General features: G+C 42.1%; 2 protein-coding genes and 1 long non-coding RNA gene across 3 annotated transcripts in view; 1 reads left to right on the plus strand and 2 right to left on the minus strand.

Moving 5' to 3' along the window:
• The window catches only part of LOC132446522 (uncharacterized), a 143,404-nt gene extending 123,837 nt beyond the window's left edge, over positions 1–19,567 (minus strand). The window contains exon 1 of the long non-coding RNA XR_009522897.1: positions 19,437–19,567. This is a non-coding gene — a long non-coding RNA (uncharacterized LOC132446522). The remainder of the gene's footprint in view (positions 1–19,436) is intronic.
• Positions 1,528–13,184, minus strand: LOC132446508 (desumoylating isopeptidase 1-like). The gene is made up of 6 exons (XM_060036839.1): positions 12,831–13,184; positions 12,362–12,383; positions 12,209–12,278; positions 11,722–11,831; positions 3,999–4,121; positions 1,528–3,106 (listed from the first exon to the last, which is right to left on the minus strand). Exons 1-6 carry the CDS (start codon positions 12,922–12,924, stop codon positions 3,019–3,021), a joined length of 507 nt encoding a protein of 168 aa, XP_059892822.1. The 5' UTR covers positions 12,925–13,184; the 3' UTR covers positions 1,528–3,018.
• On the plus strand, positions 13,350–22,194 carry si:ch211-207i20.2 (uncharacterized protein LOC568537 homolog). Its single transcript, XM_060036814.1, has 6 exons — positions 13,350–13,651; positions 17,707–17,815; positions 18,196–18,370; positions 18,874–18,932; positions 19,515–19,620; positions 19,847–22,194. The coding sequence occupies exons 1-6, from the start codon at positions 13,569–13,571 to the stop codon at positions 20,935–20,937; spliced, it is 1,623 nt and encodes a 540-aa protein (XP_059892797.1). The 5' UTR covers positions 13,350–13,568; the 3' UTR covers positions 20,938–22,194.
• Positions 22,195–27,121: the final 4,927 nt, after the last annotated feature.

The raw sequence follows: 27,121 nt of genomic DNA on the forward strand, positions 1-27,121 counted from the left end.
GAAAACCATCATTGACACCCAAAAGGTAATTGCAAAATAAGTTGGATGTTCTCAAAGTGCTGTATCAAAGCACATTACTAGAAAGTTAAGTGGAAGAGAACAGTGTGGAAGAAAAAGGTGCACAAGCAGCAGGGATGACCACAGTCTGGGGAGGTTAGTCAGGATCAGCGGGTGGAGTGCGTACCATATAGGCTCAGTCCTGAATCCTGCCTGTGGTATTTTGCTGCATGTCCTTCCCTCTATCCCTCTACCCTTCCTCTCTATAATAAAGTCTAAAAATGCAACAAGAAAATGTGTCGGATGCTGGACATGGGCTTCAAATGTGGCATTCCTCTTGTCAAGCCGCTCCTGAACAACGAACAACGACCTCTTTTCTGATGAGAAAATACTGCTTCTCATTCAGAGACCAAGGTCCCAGAGTCTGGAGGAAGAAGTTTCCAGAGTATGTGTTGATTTGGGGAGCCATGTAATCTGCAGATGTTGGTCCACTGTGCTTTAAGTCCAGAGTCAATTCAACCATCTACCAGGACATTTTAGAGCACTTCATGCTTCCTTCAGCAGATAAGCTTTATAGAGGGTCTGATTTAATTGTCCAGCAGGACTTGACACCTGCCCACACTGCCAATAAAAACCTGGTTCAATGACCATGGGATTACTGTGCTTGATTGGCCAGCAAACTCACCTGACCTGAACCTCATAAAGCAACTATGGGGAATGCCAAGAGAAGAATGAGAGACATGAGACCCAACAATGCAGAAGCATCCTGGTCTTCCATAACGCCTCAGCAGTGCCACAGGCCGATGGCATCCATGCTGTCCTGCATTGAAGCAGTATTTCATGCAAAAGGGGCCCAAACCAAGTACTGAGTAAATTAGTTTTGTTTATTTGTTTATAGTTTTGTTGACAGTCCCCTTTGATTAATTGTACAGTAAAAGGAGTTGCTTTAGCCTTTTTGGCTAATTTCCAGCTGTAGTATGCGTGATTATATTTTTCAGAGGGCCGACATTTCTTTAATTAAAATCCTTTTATTGATTTCATGCAATATTCAAATTTTCTGAGATTTGGAATTTGGGGTTTTCATAAACTGTAAGCCTTAATCATCAAAATTATAACAAAGACTTGAAATATCTCAGTTTCCATGGAATGAGTCTATATAATATATTAGTTTCTTAAGAAGTTGAATTACTCTAATAAATGAAATTGTACACGATATTCAAATTTTCGAGTTTCATCTGTACATCTCACTTTCATCATTTAGCAGCAAAAACACATCACAGATTGACGGTAGTAGATTTCTTGCGCCACCTTGTGGATAAATATAATACTTACATAACTTTGGAAGTTTTTTTTTTTCATACTACTATTGTACTACAGTACTGACAACAAATCATCATGGCAACTTCCTACTATTCAGAGGACTGCATGATAAAATAGCTGCACAGTTAGGACAATTATCATACCAACTAAAACAATCATAGAACATTGAGACAATGTTTTAACGAATATGAAATAAAGACTAAAGCAGCATTGCATCAAGCCCAATCAAGGGTCTTTTAATACAATAACTATAAATAACAGATCAGAACCCCTTAAACATTTGCTTGATTACACCAGAGCAATAACAATACACACTATAATTAATAAGAAAGTATGTGAAGGGTAGATATTAAAACTAGTAAACAGAAATCAGTAATTGTAATAAATAGATATAGTGGTGGTTTGAAAACAACAATGCATTTGAGTAGCTGATGGCCACATAGGTTTAATATTAAGGTTCAGGAAAGTGAATGGCTGTTTGGGTAACATAAACATGTCCATGTGATTCACATGCAAAAAACCAAAACCAATAGTACCAAAGGCTATCCCATAATATTAATTTGAATACTATTCAGGATACGGCATGGATGCAGTGGTTAAGGCGGTTCCTGAGCTGTGTTAATAGGAGTAGTCTTTGTGTCCCATTGGTGCAATTTCAACCAGCACCACTTAATTGGTCAAAACAAGACCAACAATTACAAATGCCATGAAGAAGGTTGTCCAATGGCAAGATCTCACGTCCTCCCTCCCTCCTCTCTCCCCTTCCTCCCTCCCTCCCTCCTCTCTTCCCTCCATCCCTCCCTCCATCCATCTCTTAAACCATCTTGGAGTGTCAGATAGCCATTGCCATAAACAATAAACTGAAAAGTCAAAAACTGTATATTAATAGATGTACCCAACATTGAGTAAAAATGCCTGGGCCCAAAAATAAAATTCTGATATTAATTACACATTCATTCAATCAGATGATAAACAGGAGCTATCAGAAGGATTATATATTAAAGACTCACAATGGAAAAAATAAGTCTAAATTACTATCTGTACAAAATTATCAGTGGACGAAATCCCAAAAGTTTGGATGAAGTTGATTTGCATCAAGCCCATTTCAATTTTGATGGGCAAGGTAGTGCATCCATCAAGTTAGAAATCTCATATAAAAGTTCAAGTTCCAGAACTTCAAAATGACACGGAGAGCGTCACCAAGTACGGTGAGGGTCAACCGATGGCTGAGGATGAACCTCGGGGTCGGACAAGCTCTGCTGGTGTAGTGTTAGTCAAGAGTTGTATGACAAGGTTGCAGCACTAGAGAGGTACATCTATAAGAGTTGTCAGCATGAAGAAACCACATACATAGGTTGAAGATGATAATGGTGAGCTAAATAATGGTCCTCAGTTCTCTGTTTGTTTGCTCATTTCCATCAGGGTGTGTGAGCTTGTGAATGTGTAGACTTTTAGAATCGCAGCTAACTTCACCCAATCCCAAGTAACACACTATCATTGTAAATTAATTATTCATCCATCTGATACAAACACCGCCCCAATCCTCCAATGATTGATTACCTTAGAGATATAACAGAACTGGTCACTGACACTGATAAAGACCAATCACAGCTAAGAACCCACACGGTGGCTTGCATAAATTTCAGTTCCAGTCGGTCCAACCTTTTGAGTAGTTACTTAGTTAGTAGGACTTGTCACTCTTTATCGCTGGCTGTTGTTGAAGGAGTTTGCTCCCGAAGGGGAGACAGTCATGGATTCCAGGATAGGACGCAGAACCTGACCAAAGGGCCTAGAGACACAGACAGAAAGAGAGAGAAATGGAGACAGCGAGACAGAGAGACATAGAGAACGAAAGACAGACGGAGACAGACAGAGAGAGAAAGAACGAAAGAGACAGAAAGAGAGAGACATAGAGAAAGACATAGAGACAGACAGAGAGAGCGCAACAGAAGAGGGTTAAAACATGACGAGGCTCAGAGCCAGTGTTCTGACACATTGAGCCCTTCCCGGAGTCCCTGCTCAGGTAAGCTTGAATTGACAGACGAGGCAGTAAAGCTGAGGTTCTTCATCAAAATGTGCTACAATGATTATATGCAACAATCTAGCGTTTGATTTGCCAAATTCTTCAACATTTTAACGGGATAAAACGTCTTGTCACAAGCTTCTTCAGTTGAAACAAAAATAGCATTCCCAGGGTTACCGCCGTAGCGGCTCACAGTTCATCGTTCACAGTAGCCTCAATAAATAGTGTGAGAGATTACTGTTAAGATAGTGGTGGGGACTTATTTAAAATGTGATGGTAGTAATCCATCAAGTTGAATTTTTTTTTTTCTTTTTTTTTTTAGTCTGGTCAGTTTGGACCAGAATAAAGAAATCCAGCACTTCACTTTTTCACATTCATTTTGTATTCATAGTTAGACATATTGTGATGTATCGTCATAGGATTGTCTAGCAATATATATCTTATTGCAGAATCACTGTATGGCGATATTAACGGTATCGCGGGCCATGTATTGTGTGTCGCATCGAGTGGTACCCTGTGATTTCCAACCTTAATTTAAAAAGGCACCCCGAATTTTCTAAATTACATCAGAATCAAAATCTGCAGTTATCCGAACTGAGGAAATTGGAAAATAAAAAGCTTGATTGCAGTAATGATGAATGGACTCAGACAGACTCACGTGGAGAGCACTTCGGAGGGCAGGTCTGTGATGTACTCTGGGATCCTGCTGCCCGTGAGGAACTGGGCCACCTCGTTGCTGAAGGTGTTGCAGTTGTTCTCAAACAAGTGGTACGTCTCCCCTCTGTATAGATCAAAATACATAGATCAATAAATAAATCATGGAAGGAAAATGTGCGTGTGTCTTAGCAGAAGTCAGGCCGGCTGGACAGTCATGACAATTAAAAATATATATACATCAATAGACACAATATGTAAATGCATAAAGAAATGTAACTAGAAAATGCGTGCTTTAGTGCAAAGTGAGGTTGGAAATATGTTTTAGCAATGCTTAAATCAGGTGAAGGGATTTGAACAGAGTCTAAATGGAGCAAACATGCACACCATTTAACAAATGTAAAATGGTGTAAAAAAATAAAGTGAAGCATTAAACAAATAGCTAATGTGATCAAGTTTGAATACATTTGAGATAAAATATAGAATAGCTGAGCTGTTCTGTCGGCAATTTCCAGCCCAACTATAGACTAAAAACAGCCGAATCAACCAAAAACCTGCCAAAAACGTACAAAAGAAGAAATCCGATAAATCATATACTTCTGCAATGGCAAATACACAAATATGATACTTAAAGCAACCTGATTGTTAATTATTAGGTTATGGTCAAGGAACCTCTCATCTATCTCTCATACACAAAACTCACAAGGTCTGTGTAAAGAACACCCTGACAGAAGCAGAAAATGGGTCTTCAATGAGAAGACATTAATACACATTACATAAAATAGGCGTGTAAAATACCAATGGTGAGCAAAATAAACACCTGAATGCTACCTTATTGACTTAATAACTTTTACGTAACACACACACACACACACACACACACACACACACACACACACACACACACACACACACACACACACACACACACACACACACACACACACACACACACACACACACACACACACACACACACACACACACACACACGACAAGAGACAAGATTATGGAGCAGAACTTTGCTAATTGTTTAGATTTTCTGCTGGAGAGCCCAGCCAGCCTTAACCCACTGAAAACACGGTTGTGGACATGCCCCAAGCTTCCAAAAATAAACACTATTAGCTTGCATTGGTAGCCTAGGTCCCTTAGAATTTCCAGAATGGGCTGGTATTTAAGGATTTTATCGTTGAAAGCCATTTCCATGTACAGATCAAATACACAGCCTATCTCAAGTAAGAGCACTTCCCTTCTGTCTCTGTTTAAAAACACAACATCAGGGGTATTTGGGATGTCACACACACACACACACACACACACACACACACACACACACACACACACACACACACACACACACACACACACACACACACACACACACACACACACACACACACACACACACACACACACACACACGCCAAATTAGGGGCCTCTGGTCCCTAATTTGAGGGGCCTCTGGTCCCTAAATAATTTCCGGAATCACTTCTCCGGTTTGACTTTGCACCTTAATGACTTTGTACATTGTTTACTTTGCACCTTAAAGGGGTAGTTCGGAATTTTGGACATAGGGCCTGATTCCCAAGTGAGCATTGGTATTCTATATCACTGGAGACAGTTTTCAACACATTTCATTCAGTCCTTCTAGTTGCAGAGTTCGCTCGTGCTAGGCTAGCGCACGGCAACGGGCAATGCTAGCCTGCTATTAAAAACAGTCTTACCCACTCCACAGTACACCCGAGGTAAATCAATTATAACGCCAGACTATAGATTTAAATGTCTGTGTTGATAGAATAATGTTAGAAATAAAACTAACCTTGCATCGCATGAATCATCGAGGGAATACTTTCTCAGCAGAAGCGGAATTCTACTATGCGCTGGTTAGGTTTGTAACCGAATCACGACAGAAGAACGTAAGCGTGGGACAGAAGCGCAATTGAACAACTAGGCAACATGATGGTTCAGTGTGCTTTTAGAAATTGTAGAAATAAACGGTACAGATGGGCACCACAAAGTTTCCACCAATTTCCAGTGCGAGATCCAGAAAGGACTCAACTGTGGCTTGTTGCTGCTGGCTTGGACATCAAAACACCGGCTCGAACATGTACGGTTCGTTGGATACAACAAATTCCTCATAATCGTCTTCAAAAGCAGATGCATCGCTAACTCCTCCAAACGTGGGCGTATCTTGTTAATTGAATACGCTTATAGAATTCCTTCGTTCATTGTAGCCTACTCTGCGTTTGTAGCAATGACAGCGGCAGGTAACCTAGGTATCAGTCCGCCGCTGCCGTAGCCTACGTACAGGAATATAAACACTGCTGCTGAGACTGCAATGCAAGGTTGGTTTTATTTCTAACATTATTCTATAAACAGACATTTAGATTTATAGTCTGTCGTTATAATTGATTTAACTCGGGTGTAATGTGGAGTGGGTAAGACTGTTTTAATAGCAGGCTAGCATTGCCCGTTGACGTGCGCTAGCCTAGCACGAGCGAACTCTGCAACTAGAAGGACTGTATGAAATGTGTTGAAAACTGTCTCCAGTGATATAGAATACCAATGCTCACTTGGGAATCAGGCCCTATGTCCAAAATTCCGAACTACCCCTTTAAGGACCAATAAAACACCAAATAATTTTTGAAAAGCTTTGAAAGTTTATTTACAACACTGCTTACATGGGTTATAGTCAACATCGAGATCGATCGGGCGGCGAATTGCAATGCGTGTCCGACATCCCGACGGAGAGCTGCTGAGGGGTCTCCGTAGTAGCGGAGTCGGATTACGGAATCTGAGTAGTATACTTTGGCTAAAGTTTTCAATTCTGCATCGCAAAACAAGCCTTTACATTCGCCATATTAACGCTATGTACGCACCACGGTCCACCTCTGTAACCACCCCGAAGTGCCTGTACCGTGACGGTTCGATACAATTACGTGTATCGTTACACCCCCAGTGGATAGGCAGGTTGAGCTAATCAACGCGGAAGTAAAGGTTGGAGATGAGAAAAAAAAACTTCCCCTTTAAACCCTGCATACACTTCTTTATTCCAAAATGAATCTGGAAAGCATAGAACACACAAAGTGTAGCACTTCACAAAGTAATAGTCACGATGAAAGTTACCCAAAAGAGAACAAGGTTTCAGATAACACCTGTCTTTGCCAAAAATGCCAGGAAAATAAACACTGTTTTTTCAATTAGTCAGGGTAAACCGCCACAAAGAGTCATATACTTAGCAAAACATCACAAACAGCCATATACTTAGGAAATAAAAATTGCCAAGATGAGTAATTTACTTTGTATGAGTGAGTGAGGTTGCAATTTGCAGTGCACTTGAGATTGACATTTCAATCATTCTACAGACAAACCAATGTACAAGATATTGTAAGTTAATTGACATTACAGTTGAGATTGAACATTTCAAACCAACACACACATGTATGTATGTATGTATGTATGTGTATATATATATATATACACACACACACATGTATGCACACACACACACACACACACACACACACACACACACACACACACACACACACACACACACACACACACACACACACACACACACACACACACACACACACACACACACACACACACACACACACACACACAGAGAGATAAGAAACAAAGAAAGAGTGATTGTTCTCAACATCACACGCAGAGTCCGACTTATTGATGTCTTCTCACACATCTTCATCTAGCGCCACTTCACAGCTAGCTTCTGCTGTAGCGGCATGTTCAACGCTTTGGACATTGTTGTTCCTGTCTGTATCCCCAACAGTAGCCGTAAAAAAAGTGTGTCATTTTTGGCAGCGTTGCCAAATACTTACCAGCGTCTTTTAGCTTTTTTCTTTTATTTGAGCCGCTTGGATTACTTTATTTCCTAATCCTTTATTTTATTTTCACGGTTAGACTCGTATTGCTTTGTCTGTTTGTGTATAAAAAAAAATGATATATATAAAAACATTATATATATTTATGTTTTTTTTAATTTATTTTTTAGGTTGTTGGTGGGCCCCCCTACTATGGGGGCTCCAAGAGGCCGCGGCATATGCCTCTATGTTAAGACAGCCACTGTCCACACACACAGAAAATGTATGCTTGGTACATGAGCTAAAATAAAACAACCATCAAAATATGTCATGCATAAAATTATCTTGCATTTATGTAGAACTTCAACTTGAAAATATAGCTGCGAGCACCAATGAGGGGGCAAAGCAAAATATGACTCCATAAACTAATTTAGGTGGACAGACATAATTGGTTAGGTGGCTACATGATGAGCGTAATTTTGGCTATTGGAAAATGGTTATCACAATGAAAATACATTGAAGTTGGATAGACTTGCTGCTAACAACTCAACGTATTCTGTGTTTGTTGCATTGATCGGGCACATCCTCGCAAGGCAACACAACTCCTTCGCAAGCAGAATTGACCAGAGAAGCCACAGCGACAAGATAGATCTACGTCAGACACATGGCCTTCAGCACTTTCAACAAGTTTTACATCAAAAAATAAAAGAAAGACTGAGAAATGATCACACTCGCTGTGGTTTTAATGCCCCCCTAGAGGTCAAATTTCACCAAATTATTTGGACTTCATCAGGATATTCATAAGACTATGCCCCAAGATTGGTTCAGATACATGAAAGCCTTGCAGATACCAGCTCAATTCCTGGTTGGCGTCCCCTGAGGTTAAATGGTCACCAAATTGCTTGGGTGTCCCCAGGATGATGTCATGAGTCTATGTACCAAGTTTGGCTGTGATATGTTAAAGGGTTGCTGAGAATGGGCTTACTTCCTGTTTGACAAGTTTGGCTATGAATTTGGCAAAATGGTCAATCATCTGTGCCAAGTTTTGAGAAGATTTGACAACATTTTTGATAGGAGATGCATTTTGCAGGTTTTTGATAAAAAACTAAGATGCTGGAAAATCCATCACGGTGCAAAACGACAACATAGGGTTAGGGTAGTATGAGCTGGCTTTCCCCAAGGATTCCAATGATACCTTGTTTGTGAAAATTGGATGAATGGGTCAAAAGTTACAAACATGAATGCATGTCCAACTTTGACCTGTTGGTGGCGCTAGAGCTCTTGAGTCAGCGACGCCAAAATTGCTGTGAGGGATCATGGGACTATCCTGAATCACAACTTTTTGACCAAGGCGTTCTATGGGCTGTCATAGACTCCCATGGCAGGATAATAATAATAATAATAATAATAATAATAATAATAATAATAATAATAATAATAATAATAATAATAATAATAGGAAAAAGTAGAATAACAATGGTTGTCTCGCAGCTTCACTGCTTGACCCCAAATAAGCTAACAAGAACTTTAAGAAAGCCGTAAAAATAGGTCCAGTTAATGCCAGCTCGGCTCATACATCATGAATCAAATCTTCTGATTTGGGTCTGATTTGTTAAACGTTTGAACAAAGGTTAATGATAAAAAATTGACCAAGTTACGAAGTCTGAAGTAATTGTCAAGTGTCAGGGTTCAAAATGACTTCCACTGTAAAAATATATATGTGAAAAGGAAAATATCTTAAAAAATATAAAATTTAAAAAATCAGAAAAGATGCGCACGATTCCAAAGCTAATCTCTATGTGAAAAATGTAGGAAGGTACCAAAGTTTGTAGAGAATAATAAAGAAGAAGAAAGAAAGAATTAAACTTAAGAAGAACATTAGTTGAGTGCAGCATTATTGAGGTAATTAACAGTGTGTCCAACCCGTATCTAACGAACACAAAGACACAGTCACAAGATAAAAGGATAGACAACGCAAAGGGGCGGAGTCCAGCAGGCGAGTGACAGATAAGACTCACATAAGACAGAGCTACAGAAGACATGGCAAGATAGTCTAGTGACTGTGTTAACTCTATTGCTCAACTCCCAGCTGAAGGGTTCTGGGTTCCAACCCCAATAGTCTAGCGGTTAACTCCCAGCTGAAGGGTTCTTGGTTCAAGCCCCGATAGTCTAGCGGTTTACTCCCAGCTGAAGGGTTCTGGGTTCAAACCCCAATAGTCTAATGGTAACCCCCAGCTGAAGGGCTCTGGGTTCAAACCCCAATAGTCTAATGGTTAACTCCCAGCTGAAGGGTTCTGGGTTCAAACCCCAATAGTCTAATGGTAACCCCCAGCTGAAGGGTTCTGGGTTCAAACCCCAATAGTCAAATGGTAACCCCCAGCTGAAGGGTTCTGGGTTCAAACCCCAATAGGCTAGTGGTTAACTCTCAGCTGAAGGGCTCTGGGTTCAAACCCCAATTGTCGGGGTATGAACCCAGGGATGGAGGGATGGGCAACTGGTGGCCTGCACCCTCACTCAATGAGGCCTGCAGATTATTAAAACAGTTAATAAATGAAAAAGAAAAAAGAAAACTATCAAGAAAACCGCACCTTTCAGTCGAGATGAGAAGCAGATTATCTGTTCATAGAATTCAAAGGCAAACCAATGTGTCTAGTTTGCTTAGAAACTATATCAGTCATGAAACATTTCAAACTAAGTCGCCGCACTACTACAACGGCACTGAATATAATGTTGTTGCACCTAATGTTGGGCCACTGTTTTTCAGTCTTGTGCCATCATTGAATGATGATGTATATGAGCCCTTTGCACTGAAAAAATATGATTCACTCATGTGGCTGTTGTTTCTTTGAAAACAAACTTGTTGTATTTGTCGTGTAACAAGAGTATAGACATGCATTTGAAAAAAAAATGCATTTGAGCATGGAAAATATTAAATTAAGGTATGTCAATTAGCATACCTAGGCTAGGAATCTGAATGATTTTTAGGTAGTGGCAACACCCGAAATGCACCAGGATACAGGCAATCACATCTACCAAATTCTAAATTTTCTGGGGGAGGAACCCCAATCCCCCCCTTCTATGACTACGCCCCCCCACAAATTTAATCACCAACCGCCACTGATACAGACATATACACATATATATATTTTGTTCTTATTTGGAATTATTTTGTAGTGTCTCATACCTGATTAGTTGTAGTGAGCGGTCATGTGGCTCTCTGATGGTGATGAGAAAGAATTGTGGCCCTCTTTATCATGAAAGTTGCCCATCCCTGGTCCCTGGTCTACTGGTGAACTCCCAGCTGAAATGCTTTGGGTTCAAACCCCAATAGTCTAGTGGTGAGTGTTAACTCCCAGCTGAAGGGTTCTTGGTTCAACCCCAATAGTCTAGTGGTGAGTGTTAACTCCCAGCTGAAGGCTTCTTGGTTCAACCCCAATAGTCTAGTGGTTAACTTCCAGCTGAAAGGCCCTGGGTTCAAACCCCAATAGTTAGTGGTAGGGGGTTAACTGCCAGCTGAATGGTTCTGTGTAGAAACCCTATGTACGCAGTCCACTGATTGTCATCTCTTTGCAAGATGCCCCAACACTGCCTGCTCCTCAATGGTAAATGGACTGCATCTATGTCACGCTTTTCTAACCAGTGGCCACTCGAAGCACTTAACAATATCCTCCCTCACATTCACCTATTCATGCACACACACAGATGTTAACCATGCAAGGAGGCATCCAGCCCGCCGGGAGCAGTGATGGTGAGGTGTCCTCCTCAGGGACACCTCGACACTCGGTGGAGGAGTCATGGATCGAACTAGCAACCTTCCAGTTACCAGCTGACCGGTTACCTTCTGAGCCCCATGCTGCCCAATGAGTTCAATAGCAGTACATTGTATTATCTGCTCACCTGTATGTGGACTCTCCCAGCGAGGTGAGATAATCCATAAAGATCTCTCCAGTGACTTCGGTCACCCCCAGGTCCACGATGGAGTTAGGCTGTCCCAGCTCAGTCCCACCCTAGAATACACAGGCACGTGCAACGTGTTAGGGAAGGGACAAAATATCGATACAGCGATATATTGCGCCCTTCTTCGTGCGATACAAGAATCGATAGACTGCCGCCAAATATCAATATAAATTTTTTTCTTTGAATTTCTTTTGCATTTTTATGCTTTATACCTGAAGAGGAAATATTGCCCCAAATATCAATATTTTCAGTAATGAAATGAGGCGCTCTCAACAGATTTCCCTGCTCCTCGAGGTGGCGCTCAACACATGAATGAAGGAAACTTGAACTGAAGTTAACCAACAAAAGACAAGCAACAGAAAAACTAAGTTGGACCATGAATAAAGAGTCAAAGTGTCATGAAAAGGGAGGCTGCCGTCTTTCTCACCGGGGGACAGTTTGTGATTCCCACCCCACCGTAGAAGAACTCTTCCCCATGGACCACGACGGCAGTGTGCCTGTTGGGCATCAAATAACTTAAAACATAACCTGATGGTATTACACTGCAGAGTTGATAGACAGGCCTAATAATGTTACTCACCATATACCATCCAGCTGCTTTCCTGTAAGGAGAGGGGACAAAGCAGATTGAGAACAGTTCACCCTTAAAACCAGTATGTTTTTAAGATGATGAGTGACAAATATGCCCAGTACAACCACCACTGGGTAACCACTAGAACAAGTAGATGATGAGTTACAGAGCACCAGTACAACCACCACTGGTTAACCAGTAGAACCAGTAGACATGATGAGGGACACACACACACACACACACACACACACACACACACACACACACACACACACACACACACACACACACACACACACACACACACACACACACACACAATCCCCATCACGAGTATAATCAGTAGCTTGTTGAACAGTAGAGATGATGAGTTACACATATCACCAGTACAACCACCGCTGGTAACCAGTAGATGATGAGGTACCAGTATAACCACCGCTGGATGGCCAGTATAACCAGTAGAGGATGAGTGACTGACCCAGCATCATGGGGCTGAGCTGTCTCGCCATGCCTCTGGAGATGTCGTAGATGTACAGCTGAACTGGGAACGATGGGCTGCTGTTCTGGTCCATGGTCTGGGCTGACAGTTAGCGTTAGCTTAGCGTCACGTTATAAACGTATATAGCTGTATACAGCTGGACACTTCAACGCTGCTGGTTAAAAAAGTACTGGTCGATTAACATCGGCGAACGACACACATAAACTGTGTTCTGTACCAGTGTACCCCGTGGTTCAGAACAGACTGTGATGGACGATAAGCCGGCGCCAACAGCTGCTGGGTCAACACTGCAGTGACAGGACGCCGCGACGCTGCGTGACTCGACAGTCGCTGCGTGAGTTCTTTTTTACTGCAACCTCGACATATATATCTTATTTTATTTTTCGTGTACTTTAAATGGAAAATCATGGCATTTTTTTTTAAATACATGTTTATGTTATAAACTTGTTTGCTGAATTTCAGATGGATTATACAATGTATTGGTATTCACCCGGAAGTAAAACAGTCCATGTCAAGAAATACTTCCGGAAATGGCCGCTGCGATGCATGTTGTAAATAGTTTATTTTGTTGACAGAACGGCGAAGCGCGTTCTGTCGTTCTGCGAAGCGCGTATCGCCTCTATCGGATTGTTTAAATATCATCCACTGATCATCTACGAATCGTTTTCGAGAATATAGTGTAACTCCCGGTCGAGAAAGAGAAGAAAACAACCAAGAATGTCGAACTGTGTGTCGCTGCAGACAAGGCTCGCGTCCGTGATGGAGAGCCTGGTGCGCGCGGCGGTGGCGGCGCTCTGCGGGTATGGAGAACATGACTGAGGCTTAAAGGAACAATGAGGGACATCTAGAGTAACCCCTCAACTAAGCGAAACATCTTGAGTAACACCTCAACTATGAGGAACATCTAGAGTAACGCCACAACTATGAGGAACAGCTAGACTTAACACCTCAACTAAGAGGAACATCTAGAGTAAAGCCTCAACTATGAGGAACATCTAGACTAGAGTAACGCCTCAACTATGAGGAACATCTCAACTATGACGAACATCTCGGGTAGCACCTCAACTACGAGGTACATCTAGAGTAACATCTCAACTTAAAGAGGAACATCTGGCCCTCATGTTTGATACCAGTGTGGAAAGAAGCTGAGTGAGCAGGGCCCTTTTCAAAGGGATTCCCTCCGTCATTCACAACCCCTCCTGATGGTCCTCTGCTAGGAGGCCCTTGGATTAGAGCAGGCGCTAGGCTGACCACTGAAACAGTTATCCCACTGTGGTCAGTGACATCAGTCTAGTTCACGTAGATATTGAATAGTGCACTCATTTTAAGCCAAAATGGGGTTCAACCTAAAAAAATTTGAAACAGAAGCAAACTCAACTGATTAATGTCCTGAGTCAGGAAGAAAAATGTCCAGAAGAATCCCAATAGGGGAAAGTACCCAAATATAGCCCATTCATCATTATGCCTATTCATTATTTTTCTCACCTGAATAGGGATAAATATTAACATTTAGATATCACCATGACGTTTTTGAAATTCTTTGTTAACATGGGCAAATGGTGCATAATCGAATTACGTATGTGCTAATTTGCATAAATACCACTACAGATCTAAACATTGGGTATAGCCAGGTATCAATGTCCGGTAGAATCTTGTTGACATCTTACAGTAAAAGTATAGAGAGGCAAACAAATGTCACCTTAAGGAGCAGAGATTCAAGTAATTCATTCAAGGGCCACTTAACTGTCAATCAATCGCACTGATGCAGACGTTTCAAGACAAAGGCAGCGCAGGACACCGCATACAAACACACCACACACGCATGGACATGCACGCACACACATGCATGCCAAGCAGCCTGCAGCTCTCACACACACACACAGCACGCGCGTACGCACAGATACACCGAACGCACGCACGCACATATACAGTACACCGCATACACACGCACACAAGCCCGACGTGCGTGCTGATGCAGACGTTTCAAGACAAAGGCAGCGCAGGACACCGCATACACACACACCGCACACGCATGCACATACGCACGCACACACGCAGACGTTGAAAGACAACGGCAAGATCGATCTCACATCACGCAATGTCTTGCAATATTGAAATCCCCCCCTCCCACCTTCCGTTTGTTTTAACGGCCCCCGCGTTGAAAAACTCTCCCAGGTAAGAAGTTCTGTCTAGGGACTTTAGAAATTGCAATAAAAGTAGGCAAGAGACAATTTCTCGCGTCGACAAGCAACGGCAGGTCGTTCATTTTGTCGTAAAAAAAACGTTAAATTCAAACATTGCGCCGACCGGCATATCAACACACAAGTCACCTGATCTTAAAGAGACAGTGTACCCATAAGTAACGCAGAACGAAAACATGTCTACACAGTATGGTGAATTATGTCTATAAAGACTACACTTTGTTGCTCAAATGTAATATTACCCTCCCCCTTGAGCCTCCCGAAATGTCTTGCGATATTGATATCCCCCCTCCCCCCTGTGGACTGTTTAAGTTTTATTTTTCTTATGTTTTGTGTGTATGCTATGTGTTACTGTAGGCTATTGCTGCCTGTCTTGGCCAGGACACTTGAAGAGATGTTTCATCTCAATGATGATTATTATTTTCAATTAACCAAAAGTAGTTGCCATGCATTTTAAAATGTCAATGCACTATTTATCCCTGACCCTAACCCTAACAGTAAAAGCTATTGAATAATTGATTTGAATGCATTGTATACTACACTTTTCATCGAACAATTACTCCTGTTACCAATAAATGGACTCATTTTATAATGTAATCAAATGCTCACACACTAGCTGCTTTCAGACACATGTGTAAATCCTGATATTCTCCTGCTATTCTCCTGATGGGCCGTATGTGTGAATATTTGTAGCCTGAAAATCTCCTGAATAATACTACCCCTGAGGTGGTATTTTCTCTGTAGGAAATGTAAATTACCTTATACATGAATGAGGAGTAGAAAGTCTGTATTTACCACACCACTTCAGTGGGCGTGTTGATGACGCATCAGCGTGTCATTGAGCCCTGAATGAAAATCTTCAGCTGAACAGTCAGCTGAACATTATAGGGTCCCCTCCTTCCACTCCCTGTTTTCTCAGTTAAACACAGAAAGCAGCTACATTTGTCCAAGTGTTAGTTATATGTGAAATTAAGCAAGAAAATACGCTCTCTTTGGTAACGTAGTCGTTCGCCACGCCTTTCTTCTTCGTCATTTCTTCTATTTGTCTCTAACTCGTACTCCAATCTTTCATTGATCGATGCTTCGGATTTTGTTGATGCAACGGAATATATGATATTCAACATTTAAGATGATCGCATTGACTTCTGCCCGTTCTTCTGCCTCTATTTTGTCTCTGGTCAAATCAAACCAAACTATAGTGACAGTGGCCACACTTATCCCTCCTCTTGTGAACTTAGACCCTACGTCATAGTCCACCCCCCTAAACCCGTTGATTCTACTGATGTCCAAACGACATTGATGTCCGCATATAAAGCATTAAGTGTGAATCCCCCTCAGGGTTGTATCTCCCGATATACAAATGCGGCAAAAAATATGTGAAAACGGCTTTGAAGTAGAAAATTATTATGCTTGCTTCATTGCGCAATAGGTGAACCAAAATGTTATATGTTGTAACATTATAGGCAAAATGTTATTATATTATGCACTTAGAAATTTGTTTCATTATCGACTGGGGTTTCCACATTATTTCTATGGGTTTAATTACAACTAGAGGTTGAGTGCGCAATGCTCACACGGATACTCTAGTAATTAATAAAGGCTGGTTTAAAGTTCTTCTTGCCTTTATGTATTAATGCTCATGGGTAGCCTAAATCGGTTCCTTTCATACCTTAACATTAATTATTTTACTGTTATATCAGGGTTCCCGCGGATCCTTAAAAAGTCTTAAATTCATCAATCGAAAAATCAGGCCTTAAATAGCATTAAAAAGTCTTAAATCCATCTTTCAAAAGTCTTAAAAATGTTTACACATGGTAAGCAGGATTTTATGATTGTAATTAGTCTCAAATCTAAAAAAGAATAGTTATTTTTTTAATATATACATATAAATTAATAGCAGTAATGTTGCGCAATCACGAGAGCGGAACCAAAAAAACATTTGTTCTGCGGCCGTGACTCAGATTCACGTCATTCAGGTGCGCAAGAGGTCATTTTTGTTTCTGTCCAAAAAGCATACTGATAGTGGAAATAAGTTCAAATACATTTTTCCACTAGTGTTTATTGTGTCGTTGGTCTTAAATTTCCTTTCAAGTGGCATTAAAAAAGTCTTAAGTCTTAAATTTAACTTTCATTAAGCTGTAAGAACCATGTATATGTCAACAAGATTCAAGAAGACATTTTCACCTGGCTATACTCATTGTTTAGATCTGTTGTGGTATTAATGTGAAACTTTCCCCTAATGGGTTTGTTTTTTTCCTTACTCAGGACATATTGAGGATACAAAATCAGTTGAGTTTGCTTCTGTTCTGTTCTTTGAGAGACTTACGTACACAGGTCTCTCATTAACACCATTTGCCTTTCGAAAGGTGAACCCCGGTTACCTTGTTGACTGAATGTATGTATTAGGTAGTGTGGTAGAAAATTATTTTGCTGCTTTCCACTATTAATGTATCTATATGATATATAGGCCTGATAATACTTAGTTAATTATAAAAGTTAAAGGTTAATTTCTCCCATAGTAGCCCCTGAAAGGGACATCCGTCTCACTTCACCTTGAGAGGAGAATAATAGTGGTTATGGTAAAAAACGCCTTAATCTTTTAAACCTTGTCCTTCTTGACCTCTCTAAGTGTTGGAGTGTGTGTTTATCCACAGGCTGGCGGAGAGCCGCTCCTGGTCCGCCTCCCCTTGCCACAGGACCCGGGGGGGCCCGGAGGACCCCGACCCCACAGACAAACTCCAGGCAGAGAATCACGTCCAAAAGGTATTTTTGACCTTCCATTCTGATTGCATTGGTAAACTGTAAAGAAGAAATTCTTCAGCTTGTCTTTTGAATTGTGTTCCTTTGGCTCATAAGTGAATTCTTGAACTGTACAAATCCCCACTGATTTCATATCATATAAGACTGTCCTAAAAATCAGTTGTCCCAGATTATTCACATATCTGAGGCAGTTATCCAAGCAGATACTGATTTATTCAGATTGGTCACGATTGGCTTATTTCTTAAAAAAAAAGTGGTCCGGGCCACCAGAAACAAACTATTAGATGTCAGCATTATTACTGGTGTACATTAGTAAATATGTCTGTAGAACACAATATTTTCTGTCAAGAATTCATTCCATATGTTTGACCTTTTTTTTTCAGTCTAATTTCGCGGCTATTATGGAAACTCTGGGCAACGAGGCGATGGGTAAGATTATGAAGATAGTAGAGGACACCAAATTCTTGATGGAGTTTGAGCAGAGGTCTTTCAAGACATCCCGAGGCAGGAAGCGGCCCCAGATGAGTGTTCTGAACATCCTGTCAGACGGAGGAGTCGGTATGCACAGCCTTAATTTTACCACATTACATTCACACAATGTTGAACCCCTAGAAATCCATTGGCTCTGACAGGATCTTGTTGTTCAGACACTAAGGTCTTATTCGTATTCTTGTGTAACGGCTAGAAGAACAACACAGTGCATTTCCTCGCATGCTCTTGAGTTGCTCTGCTGCGTTGCACTTTGGTAAAAATTTGGCACAATCAACAAACCATATTTTTTGTTGTATGATTGTGTGAAGTACGCCCATACATTCAGAGCATTGTGTCTTCATGCAAACTTAGGTGAGTTGTGTTTCAAATTACTGCTCAAATGCTGGACATCCAGCCCTGCTCAAAACCTTTGTTGCTTCAGACCTATTTTAAAAGTGTGTGTACGTGTTTATTTTATATCGGCAAACGCCAACGCCGATACTGTTATATCTGTGATGGGTCAATCGGGTCTGATAAATCTTAATTGTAAACACTAATCAAATCACAAACCTTTCTGATCCCACACACAGAGGCAGAGCATTCCTATGGAGGAACTGCAGAGACTGCAGAGAAAGACCAATGCATCCAGGTAATCACTGATGACCAATACACTTATCCTTAACCTTAAATTATCATCTTTGTTTCCTGTTGATTGCCGTGATGTAGGGCATCAGATTTGCATTTACATTCAGGGCATTTAGGAGACACTTTTATCAAAAGCGAATTACAATGAGTACATTTGTCAGAAGAAAGAGAAACGACAATATACCGCTGTCGGTACATTAAGGATGTTCATAGAACCAAGTGCAAAGCACTTAAAATCACTACGTTAACCCATTCCCCGTATACAACAGAGATAGCTAGGATAAAATGCTACACAATTAAGTAGTATAACTAAGTACAACATACAGTAAGCGCGTAGAAGGGGTGGGAGGGGGTGGCTATGCGGTATAGGTTTATTCTGAACAACTGAGTCTGTAGTCTTTTGCGGAAGCTGGTGAGAGACTCAGATTTGCATTTTACCTAGAATCCATAAACAAATAAACTGATAGTGCTGCTCTAGCGTAGAATAGTTTCCCAGTTACAAATCAACATGGTCGCTTCTGTGTTTTTCGTAACCATGACTCATCATGGCTGTTGGAATGCTTTGACGCCTGCTTCTGCTCTTCAGTCGGTGCACTTCATTGAGGACACAAACCAACCCGAGACCCCGTTTGTCCTTGCCATAAGCATCAAAGATGAACACGGCGCCATGGACTTAGGCGCCATCGTTGAGCGTAAGTTTCTATCAACTAGTCGTATGTTGTTATCGTATCCTGCAAATAATCAATCCTAATCTCTAAAGAAGCCATTTTATGTACTCCCGTTTGGAAGACCCAACCCTTTAGCGGATTGTATCATCTTGAATGTTGCTTTTTGTCTCTTAGCCTGTGTAAACAGGATAAGATTCCACGTTTCTCTGTGAGGTCAGTTAAATACAATTGAGCTGTTTCCCTCCCCAAGGAGCTGCAGCCGAGGCCTTTGTCCCCACGGCACCCCCTGACTCCCCGACCACTGACCTCACGCTGCCAGTGTCTGAGCAGGAGCAGGCGGAGAAGGAGTCGGACGAGTCGCATCAGACAGACCCCCTGGGCTCCAGGCCCACCTCCTCCTCCTCCACCTCGGGCAGGAAGAGCTTCGTCTGTACAGAGTGCGGCAAGAACTTCTCCACGCAGAGCAACCTCAAGGCCCACTCCCGCATCCACACAGGGGAGAGGCCCTTCACCTGCGTCATCTGCGCCAAGGGCTTCGCGCACAAGCAGAGCCTCCAGGACCACATCCGCACACACACCGGCGAAAAGCCCTTCGAGTGCCCGCAGTGCGGCAAGTGCTTCGGCAAGCAGGCACACCTCAAGACCCACTCCATCATCCACACGGGCCAGAGACCGTACAGCTGCCACCTGTGCGGCCGCAGCTTCAATCTGGCGCAGAACCTGACGCGCCACGCGCAGATCCACACGGGCCAGAAGATATTCACCTGCTCGCTGTGCGGCAAGGGCTTCACACGCTCGGTCACGCTCAAGAACCACCAGCTCATCCACACGGGACAGAAGCCATTTAAGTGTGCACAGTGCGCCAAGAGCTTCCGGCACGCCGTCAACCTCAAGAACCACCAGCGTATCCACACGGGACTGCGTCCGTTCGGCTGCGACCTGTGTGGCAAGACCTTCCGCCAGTCTGTGAACCTGAAGATCCACCAGCGCATACACACGGGCGAGCGGCCCTTTGAGTGCAAGGAGTGTGGCAAGAGTTTCAGCCAGCAGAGCAGCCTGATCTCCCATGGGCGCACGCACTCCGAGGAGCGGCCCTTCCCCTGCCACCTCTGCGAGAAGCGCTTCAACAACGCAAACAGCCTCAAGCTGCATATGCGCGTGCACACGGGAGAGAAGCCGTATAGCTGCGACATCTGCGGCAAGACCTTCAGCCAGGGCAGCCACCTGCGCACTCACAAGCGCCACGTCCACGCCGGCGGGAAGCAGTACATCTGCGACAAATGCGGCAAGAGGTACTCTGACCAGCGCAACCTCAAGCTGCACAAGTGCGTGTACGCTTAGAAGTACAAGTTGACTTGATAAGCAGTGCGTGTACGCCTAGAAGTACAAGTGTGCGTGTACGCCTAGAAGTACAAATGGCCTTGATGAGCGAGAATGTCGGAATAGCAAAAAAAATTTAAGCAGAATCCTTATTCTTTATTTTGTGTGTGGGGGGGGGGGGGGGGTATATTTACAATGATTGAAATGAAAATATTTTCGTAATATATGTTTTTACTGCATTCTTGCACAGCACACTTATTTATTTGAATGTAGCTATACATGATACATAATGTAGTACATGATTGAAAGAGGCTTTGAGAGAAATTGTATTGTGTGGGGTTTGGACTGAAAGTACATATGTGAAAAAAGACGTGAAATTAGGCTTTACTACATGCTGAAGCACACTAGTATTTTGCTCTGAGTAAACGTTGCATTTATAAATCGCCTATGTTTAACCAGTACAAGTCTTTATTTAGAATGCAGATCTTAGTAGGGCTCTAATTAGGGTTGGCCTGAATGCATCATTTCTAGGATCGTTTTCTAAAGTGGTTGGTAATGTGTTCTTTTTATCACGCAAAACAACAATATCAAAGTCGGTGGCTTTCGGACACACTCATCAGTCTTCCTCACAATGGAAGAAAACTGTCAAAGTGCTACCGGGATATTCAAATTATGTTTGAATATCCAAAACTAAGGAATGATGATTAATCTCATGTTTGGCTGATGATGGCTGCCGACCCCTCCACTGAACCGCCCTCTATATTTTATAACTGGGATATTTGGACAACGTGTTATCTAGCCTTCTGCCTGTAATTCTCCAAATATGCATGGTTGTTAAAAAAACCTTAACATTTTGCATTCATTATTTTTCCTCAAAACAAAAATAATTTCCTAATACTGATTAGAATATCTGCCTTACGAACGAATATTCACACCCATCCCAACATCTATACACCTTGTGTTGTATTTCAGGGAAGGGAATCACCAATGAATGAATCGTTGTTCCGTCGTTCAGGTCGAGGACAAAACTCACCCATGGCTATTCAATTACCAATTAAAATATTCTGAAGCAAACCAATCGTGCTTATTTGCCTCATCTATCAGATACATTTCATAAAATGGCCATATTTAATTCAATTTAACACTTCTGGGTTATTTTGTCTGCAGGTTCGACTACATCATATTACATTTTGCCAAACTGGGCAATTTACAGCTTAATTGTATTAGTATTATTCACCAATAGCACATTCCTCCTGATGCAGTAGCTCCAGGGCCCAGCGCTCTCGGGGTCAACCGTATGTTCCTGGAATGACGGAGGCTGCAGTTTACTAACTGAAGTTTCATCAATTGTAATCTTTGTTACTGTTGTCTGGCTAGGTATTACTCGGAGAGTGGTGCATTTTCAACACGTTTAATCAGAGACATAAGGTCAACAAGCTTCCACTGTGGTGATTCATGAAGCACCTCTCGAACACTGGCCAGCAGGCCCGCCGCTCCCTATACGCGTAGGGCACCAAGTACCTGAGGGGGCACCAAAAATTAAGGTTTGTAAAAACCTTACAAACACCCCCCCCCCCCCCCCCCCCCCCCCCGCTCAGGTAGGGCACCGAAACGGCCAGCAGCAGTTCTGCTGGCCAGAAATCTGTTTATATTTGAAGTGGGTGGAATGATAAGTAAGACGCACCTCCAGGTTCTGATTCACCAGGGAAACCATTGGTCTGTCTTGGCCAAGACAGACCAAAGATTTACCTGAGGCCTGTTTCAGGTAGCTGGTTTAACATACTCTGAGTTTAATCCTGCGCTCTGAGTTGGTTGACTCAGAGTTCAGGGTTGAAAAGCAACTCTGGGTTTTCGGTTTCAGAACAGGTGATCAGCGTTGGGTTAATAAACTCTGAGTATGTTCACTCTGGGTTGAGGGCGTGCCTGTTGACTATGAAGAGCCATCATCAATGGATCCCTGATAACATGATCAAACATGGACCAAAAGCGTAGATCCACTTACTTTTCCCCCACGGAATTGGAAATTCTAATGAACGCGTATGCCGAGCATAACTGCTTCCGCGGCAGCGAGAGCGTGAGAGAGAGCTCGGCAGGAAATAGCTGAACAAGTCAATATGTGAGTAAAATAAGTAATAATTTGCTCATAATAAAAATAAGAGGAAAGTTTAATATCTTCCACATATTCAATATGTAATTTGTGTGTGTCAATTTATGCAGGAACAACCCGAGTTGCCCCAAGAGGACTTGGCAGCAAATGAAGATGAAGTACAAAAATATGGTTCAAACAGGTAAACTAATGTTTAATTGAAATCAAATCAATTGTGCTGTTTTGCCTGCTCTACCTAATTTAACAGCTATATTCAACATGTGATGGGCCTATATTTAAGCAGGAAATGTAAGTAGTACATTTCTCAGCCACCCCAACACTGCCAATATTTAATAGGATTTAGATATATTAGAAGGCTACTCCTAGGCAAAATGCATTATATATATATATATATATATATATATATATATATATATATATATATATGTGTCTTCAAAATAGCGCTTACTGAATATTAGGGTAACATTTTCCTTCATGTTAGCAAATCGAAAAAAAGCAGAGCCCCGGCAGACTGGAGGGGGTCCACCTCTGCAGCCCTCACAGAGGCTGAGGAGATGGCCCTCAGCCAACAGAGTATGGGTCCTGTGGCTGAGGGCATCCCTGGGGGGAGCTCCTCACCAACCTCCATGCAATTGTAACAATTCTTCACCTTCCACATATTATTAATAATGTCTTGGTAATTGCTGAACACAACCGTTAATGTCATTACAGGAAGATGATGGAGAAACATTGTCTGCAGCATTCGAAAGGGAAGAGGAAAGGCCTATTGAGGTTAACACCTTTTAAAAATAACCTCTAAAAGTTGATGATAGCGTTGTACAATTTAAAACTGACATCTTCTTTCTCTCAAACAGGATGAAATCGAATCCAATGAGAGGCCATCCACTTCTAAATCACAGCTTACCTCTGTAAGATTCTCCCTGGAATTATAATGAAACGCTCTACTTGGCACTGTGAAATCCAATCTCATCTTTTGCATTCCTATAGTTTCCAGTCAAAGACTTATATAAAATCTATCTAGAAAAGCAAATACACAAAGCAGACTTGGAAATGGACCACCTTAGGCAAAAGATGCAAAAGGATGCTTTGGAGATCCACATTTTGGAACATAAGTTAAAGGTGGGTGAGGTGCAAACTGGGATACTGTTCCCTGCTCTAAAAACATACCCAATATGAATGACTTTTTTTGTGCTTTCAGGAAATAAAGAAATCCTCATAAAAAGTAGATTGTCTTTATTAGAACACGGGCTGTGGTGGGACAAGTGTTGAACAGTTTACTCAAAGGGTTTTACTCCCGTGAACAATGCAGACGATTATGCTGAGCATGTGCATGTAGAGAAGAAGCATCTGGTTAAAAGCAGTAGGCCTACCAGGGTATTTTCTGCCCTGCATTCTTAATATGCGTTTCTTGACTTGCAGCAGTTATAGGTCCGTGGTTAGTCAGCTACTCTGATCATTGGAAAGCCACAACGTTAAAGTGACTGTAGTAGGCTACAGCGCGGGTGGGATGCACGGGGCGGATCATTCTGCAAATGCGTTAATTGCGTTACAAAAAAAAAACTTAAACTTAAAGCATGCCCCCGCTGCGTTTGAGAGTTAACATGGGGGCTGAGAAGGTGGTCTAAATAAATGATAGATTGCGCTGAAAAACGATAGCGCTCGTGAAGAATATTATCAGGAAAATAAAGTATATCCAGCCGGCGTCTTAATAATCGTTCCTCACGGAGATTCCCTCTGAGGATCGCAGCCTCTACGTCCGCAGGCTCTCGTAGAAAAGGACATGGCATTTCTAACACTTCCTTCTGTCGGAGAGCTGCCTTCAGCCTTATGGACAACAAACTCGGTTGTGGTATTATTGAATAATACTGTAAGGAATGCCTTTATTTTGTAGCAACCTGATGACGTCTGTACCGGGGGCGGGGTTAGCTGGAAGCCCGTGCATGCGCACACTAGTGTACGGTTACGGCTGGAGAAGAAGCTTAAAGCCCATGGTGCAGGTTAACCGGAAGTTTTCATTAATGGGTACATAAAGCACTCAAAATATGTATTTAAAGTTAGAAATGTCTCCAAAATGGTGTTAAAGTCCAGTTTTTGTAGTTTTTGGTTAGTAACGGTTATTTTTTACGCAATTTGGCGATGACGTCACGTAAGGTAGACGCATACTAGAACTAGCATTATGGCGGACGGGGATGAGGAAGAGGTAGCAAGACCCACTGTCAACATTTATGATGGCCCGGCCACAGCCATATAATTTCGAACCGGTTAGGCGTATGAGGGGAAATGAGGAAATACCGAGAGCCGATGGCCGTCAAAGACAAATAAATGCATGGTCAGAGGAGAATGAGTGGAGAGTTGGTGAAGTGTCCTGGTGAGTTGCTACCATTTAGAAACGCAGCAAGGAGCGCTGGAGCTAGTAGTCTATGAACAGCAGTGCATAGGCCTACAATAACTTATTTTTTTTTACTGTCAGTGAATAGCATCGAATGAAAGTCAACGTTTTCTTTATATCTAGTGACAGTGATTATGTCATTGGCTCAGATAAGTACCCTAAACTTAGTCAGAAGATCCAGAAATAGAAGGCATATTATGCCTTCTATTTCTTCTAAATATGGGCTAGCTTGACAGTCCCACCTGTGAACCCCTAGTGTTTATTCTAAGCTTTTACCTTTCTCCGGTGAAAATGTTGTTTGCATACGTAGCCGACGCCGAGTAGGCTGGTTATGTCTTCAGTGTGATTATTTTTGATAGTGCTAACTCGTTTTCCTCGTGATTGATTGTCATTGAAACTGTCAGGGTACCGCTTACCGGGAGAGAGCAGTAAGCGTGTCTGTGTCGCTGTGTTTGGCGGGTGTCTGTGTGGGCGGTGTCGTCCCATGGAAACTGTGGTGGAGAGCTTGTGTTGTAGGGAGGTGAGCGCGTTTTGGTCGCTGGTCGAGGAGCTCACCCCGCGGCCAGCAGATGTAACGTGCCTAACGCAGCATCCTGGATTTGAGGCATGCTGCCTGAATCCGTTTGTGCTAAAAATAGCATACACACACTTTAGGCAGGATCATGGTCCCCTTCAAGCCAGCACGCTCGAGTATGTTCATGGTTTATGTTTACTTTACAAATCTTTTTACACTGAGTCATTTGAACCAACAGTTATAGGTGACAGGAGATGTGTTGCATACACAATAAACATGCATAAGAAACAGGCTTAAAATGACGTTTCCAACCTACTTACAGAGTTTTAAACTTAAGAATCTTTCCAACTTATCCCTAGGCAATACCGGTACACTGCGTACAGGCAAGCTATACGCTGGGCTTATGGCGTTTTAGGGAGGAGTAGCCTATAAGGAAGCCTCTACCCTCTTGTGTGGTTTTAACCATCAGACAGCAATTCCAGAATGATGACCAGACCTATCAGGGCTTTCAATGGCCTTGTTTGGATGAAAATGAATAAAAATAATAGTTATGCTTATTCTGTTGTGATCATTCAATTGCCCTTAAAATGTTATAAAGTACACAGAACACATGCATTTTGGATAAAAAAAAGTTGATTGGCATTGCTTGTAATGGTTACTGAACAAAGACACAGGTTGGAATTAAATCTATATAAAAAAAATGGTTAGGCACAAAACATACAAGGAACACTGATGAAGGGCTAGACCCGCAATGTTTAATTCTAATTCTAATTAATTCTGCAATAGTGTAGTCTAGGGATGGGCATAATTAATCGATGCTCGATAATTGATCGTTAAGAAATGCGTCGATCAATTAATATTGTTATCGATCAAAAGGACGTTGTGTTGCATACTGTGAGTCTTGAAGCATTTAATTGAATATAACCCTGCCGACTGGTGGAAAGTGAATGGAAGAAGGTTCCCCAGGCTGTCAAAGTTAGCGCGACAATACCTCTGCATCCCCGCAACTTCGGTCCCGTCAGAGCGGGTGTTTTCTGCTGCTGGACTGACAGTTACAAGGCTGCGTTCGCGTCTGACCCCCGAGCATGTTAACATGCTTATATTCCTAAACAAAAATATGTAGGCTGGAGTTACTGTATGCTATGGACAGTAGGGACAGTCACCACCGTATGTGAGTCGCTCTTTTCTTTCTTAA

The sequence above is a fragment of the Gadus macrocephalus genome, chromosome 18, assembly GCF_031168955.1.
Source record: "Gadus macrocephalus chromosome 18, ASM3116895v1".
In the NCBI taxonomy this organism is placed as follows: Eukaryota; Metazoa; Chordata; class Actinopteri; order Gadiformes; family Gadidae; genus Gadus; species Gadus macrocephalus.

Coding starts and splice junctions, on each gene's coding strand:
- LOC132446508 (XM_060036839.1), bottom strand. CDS start 12,924: ATGGACCAGAACAGCAGCCCATCGTTCCCAGTTCAGCTGTACATCTAC. Junction 12,279..12,361: donor AAGCAGCTGGATGGTATATG/GTGAGTAACATT, acceptor GATGCCCAACAG/GCACACTGCCGTCGTGGTCC. Junction 11,832..12,208: donor GAATCACAAACTGTCCCCCG/GTGAGAAAGACG, acceptor TGTGTATTCTAG/GGTGGGACTGAGCTGGGACA.
- si:ch211-207i20.2 (XM_060036814.1), top strand. CDS start 13,569: ATGTCGAACTGTGTGTCGCTGCAGACAAGGCTCGCGTCCGTGATGGAG. Junction 13,652..17,706: donor GCGGTGGCGGCGCTCTGCGG/GTATGGAGAACA, acceptor GTTTATCCACAG/GCTGGCGGAGAGCCGCTCCT. Junction 19,621..19,846: donor CTTAGGCGCCATCGTTGAGC/GTAAGTTTCTAT, acceptor TCCCTCCCCAAG/GAGCTGCAGCCGAGGCCTTT.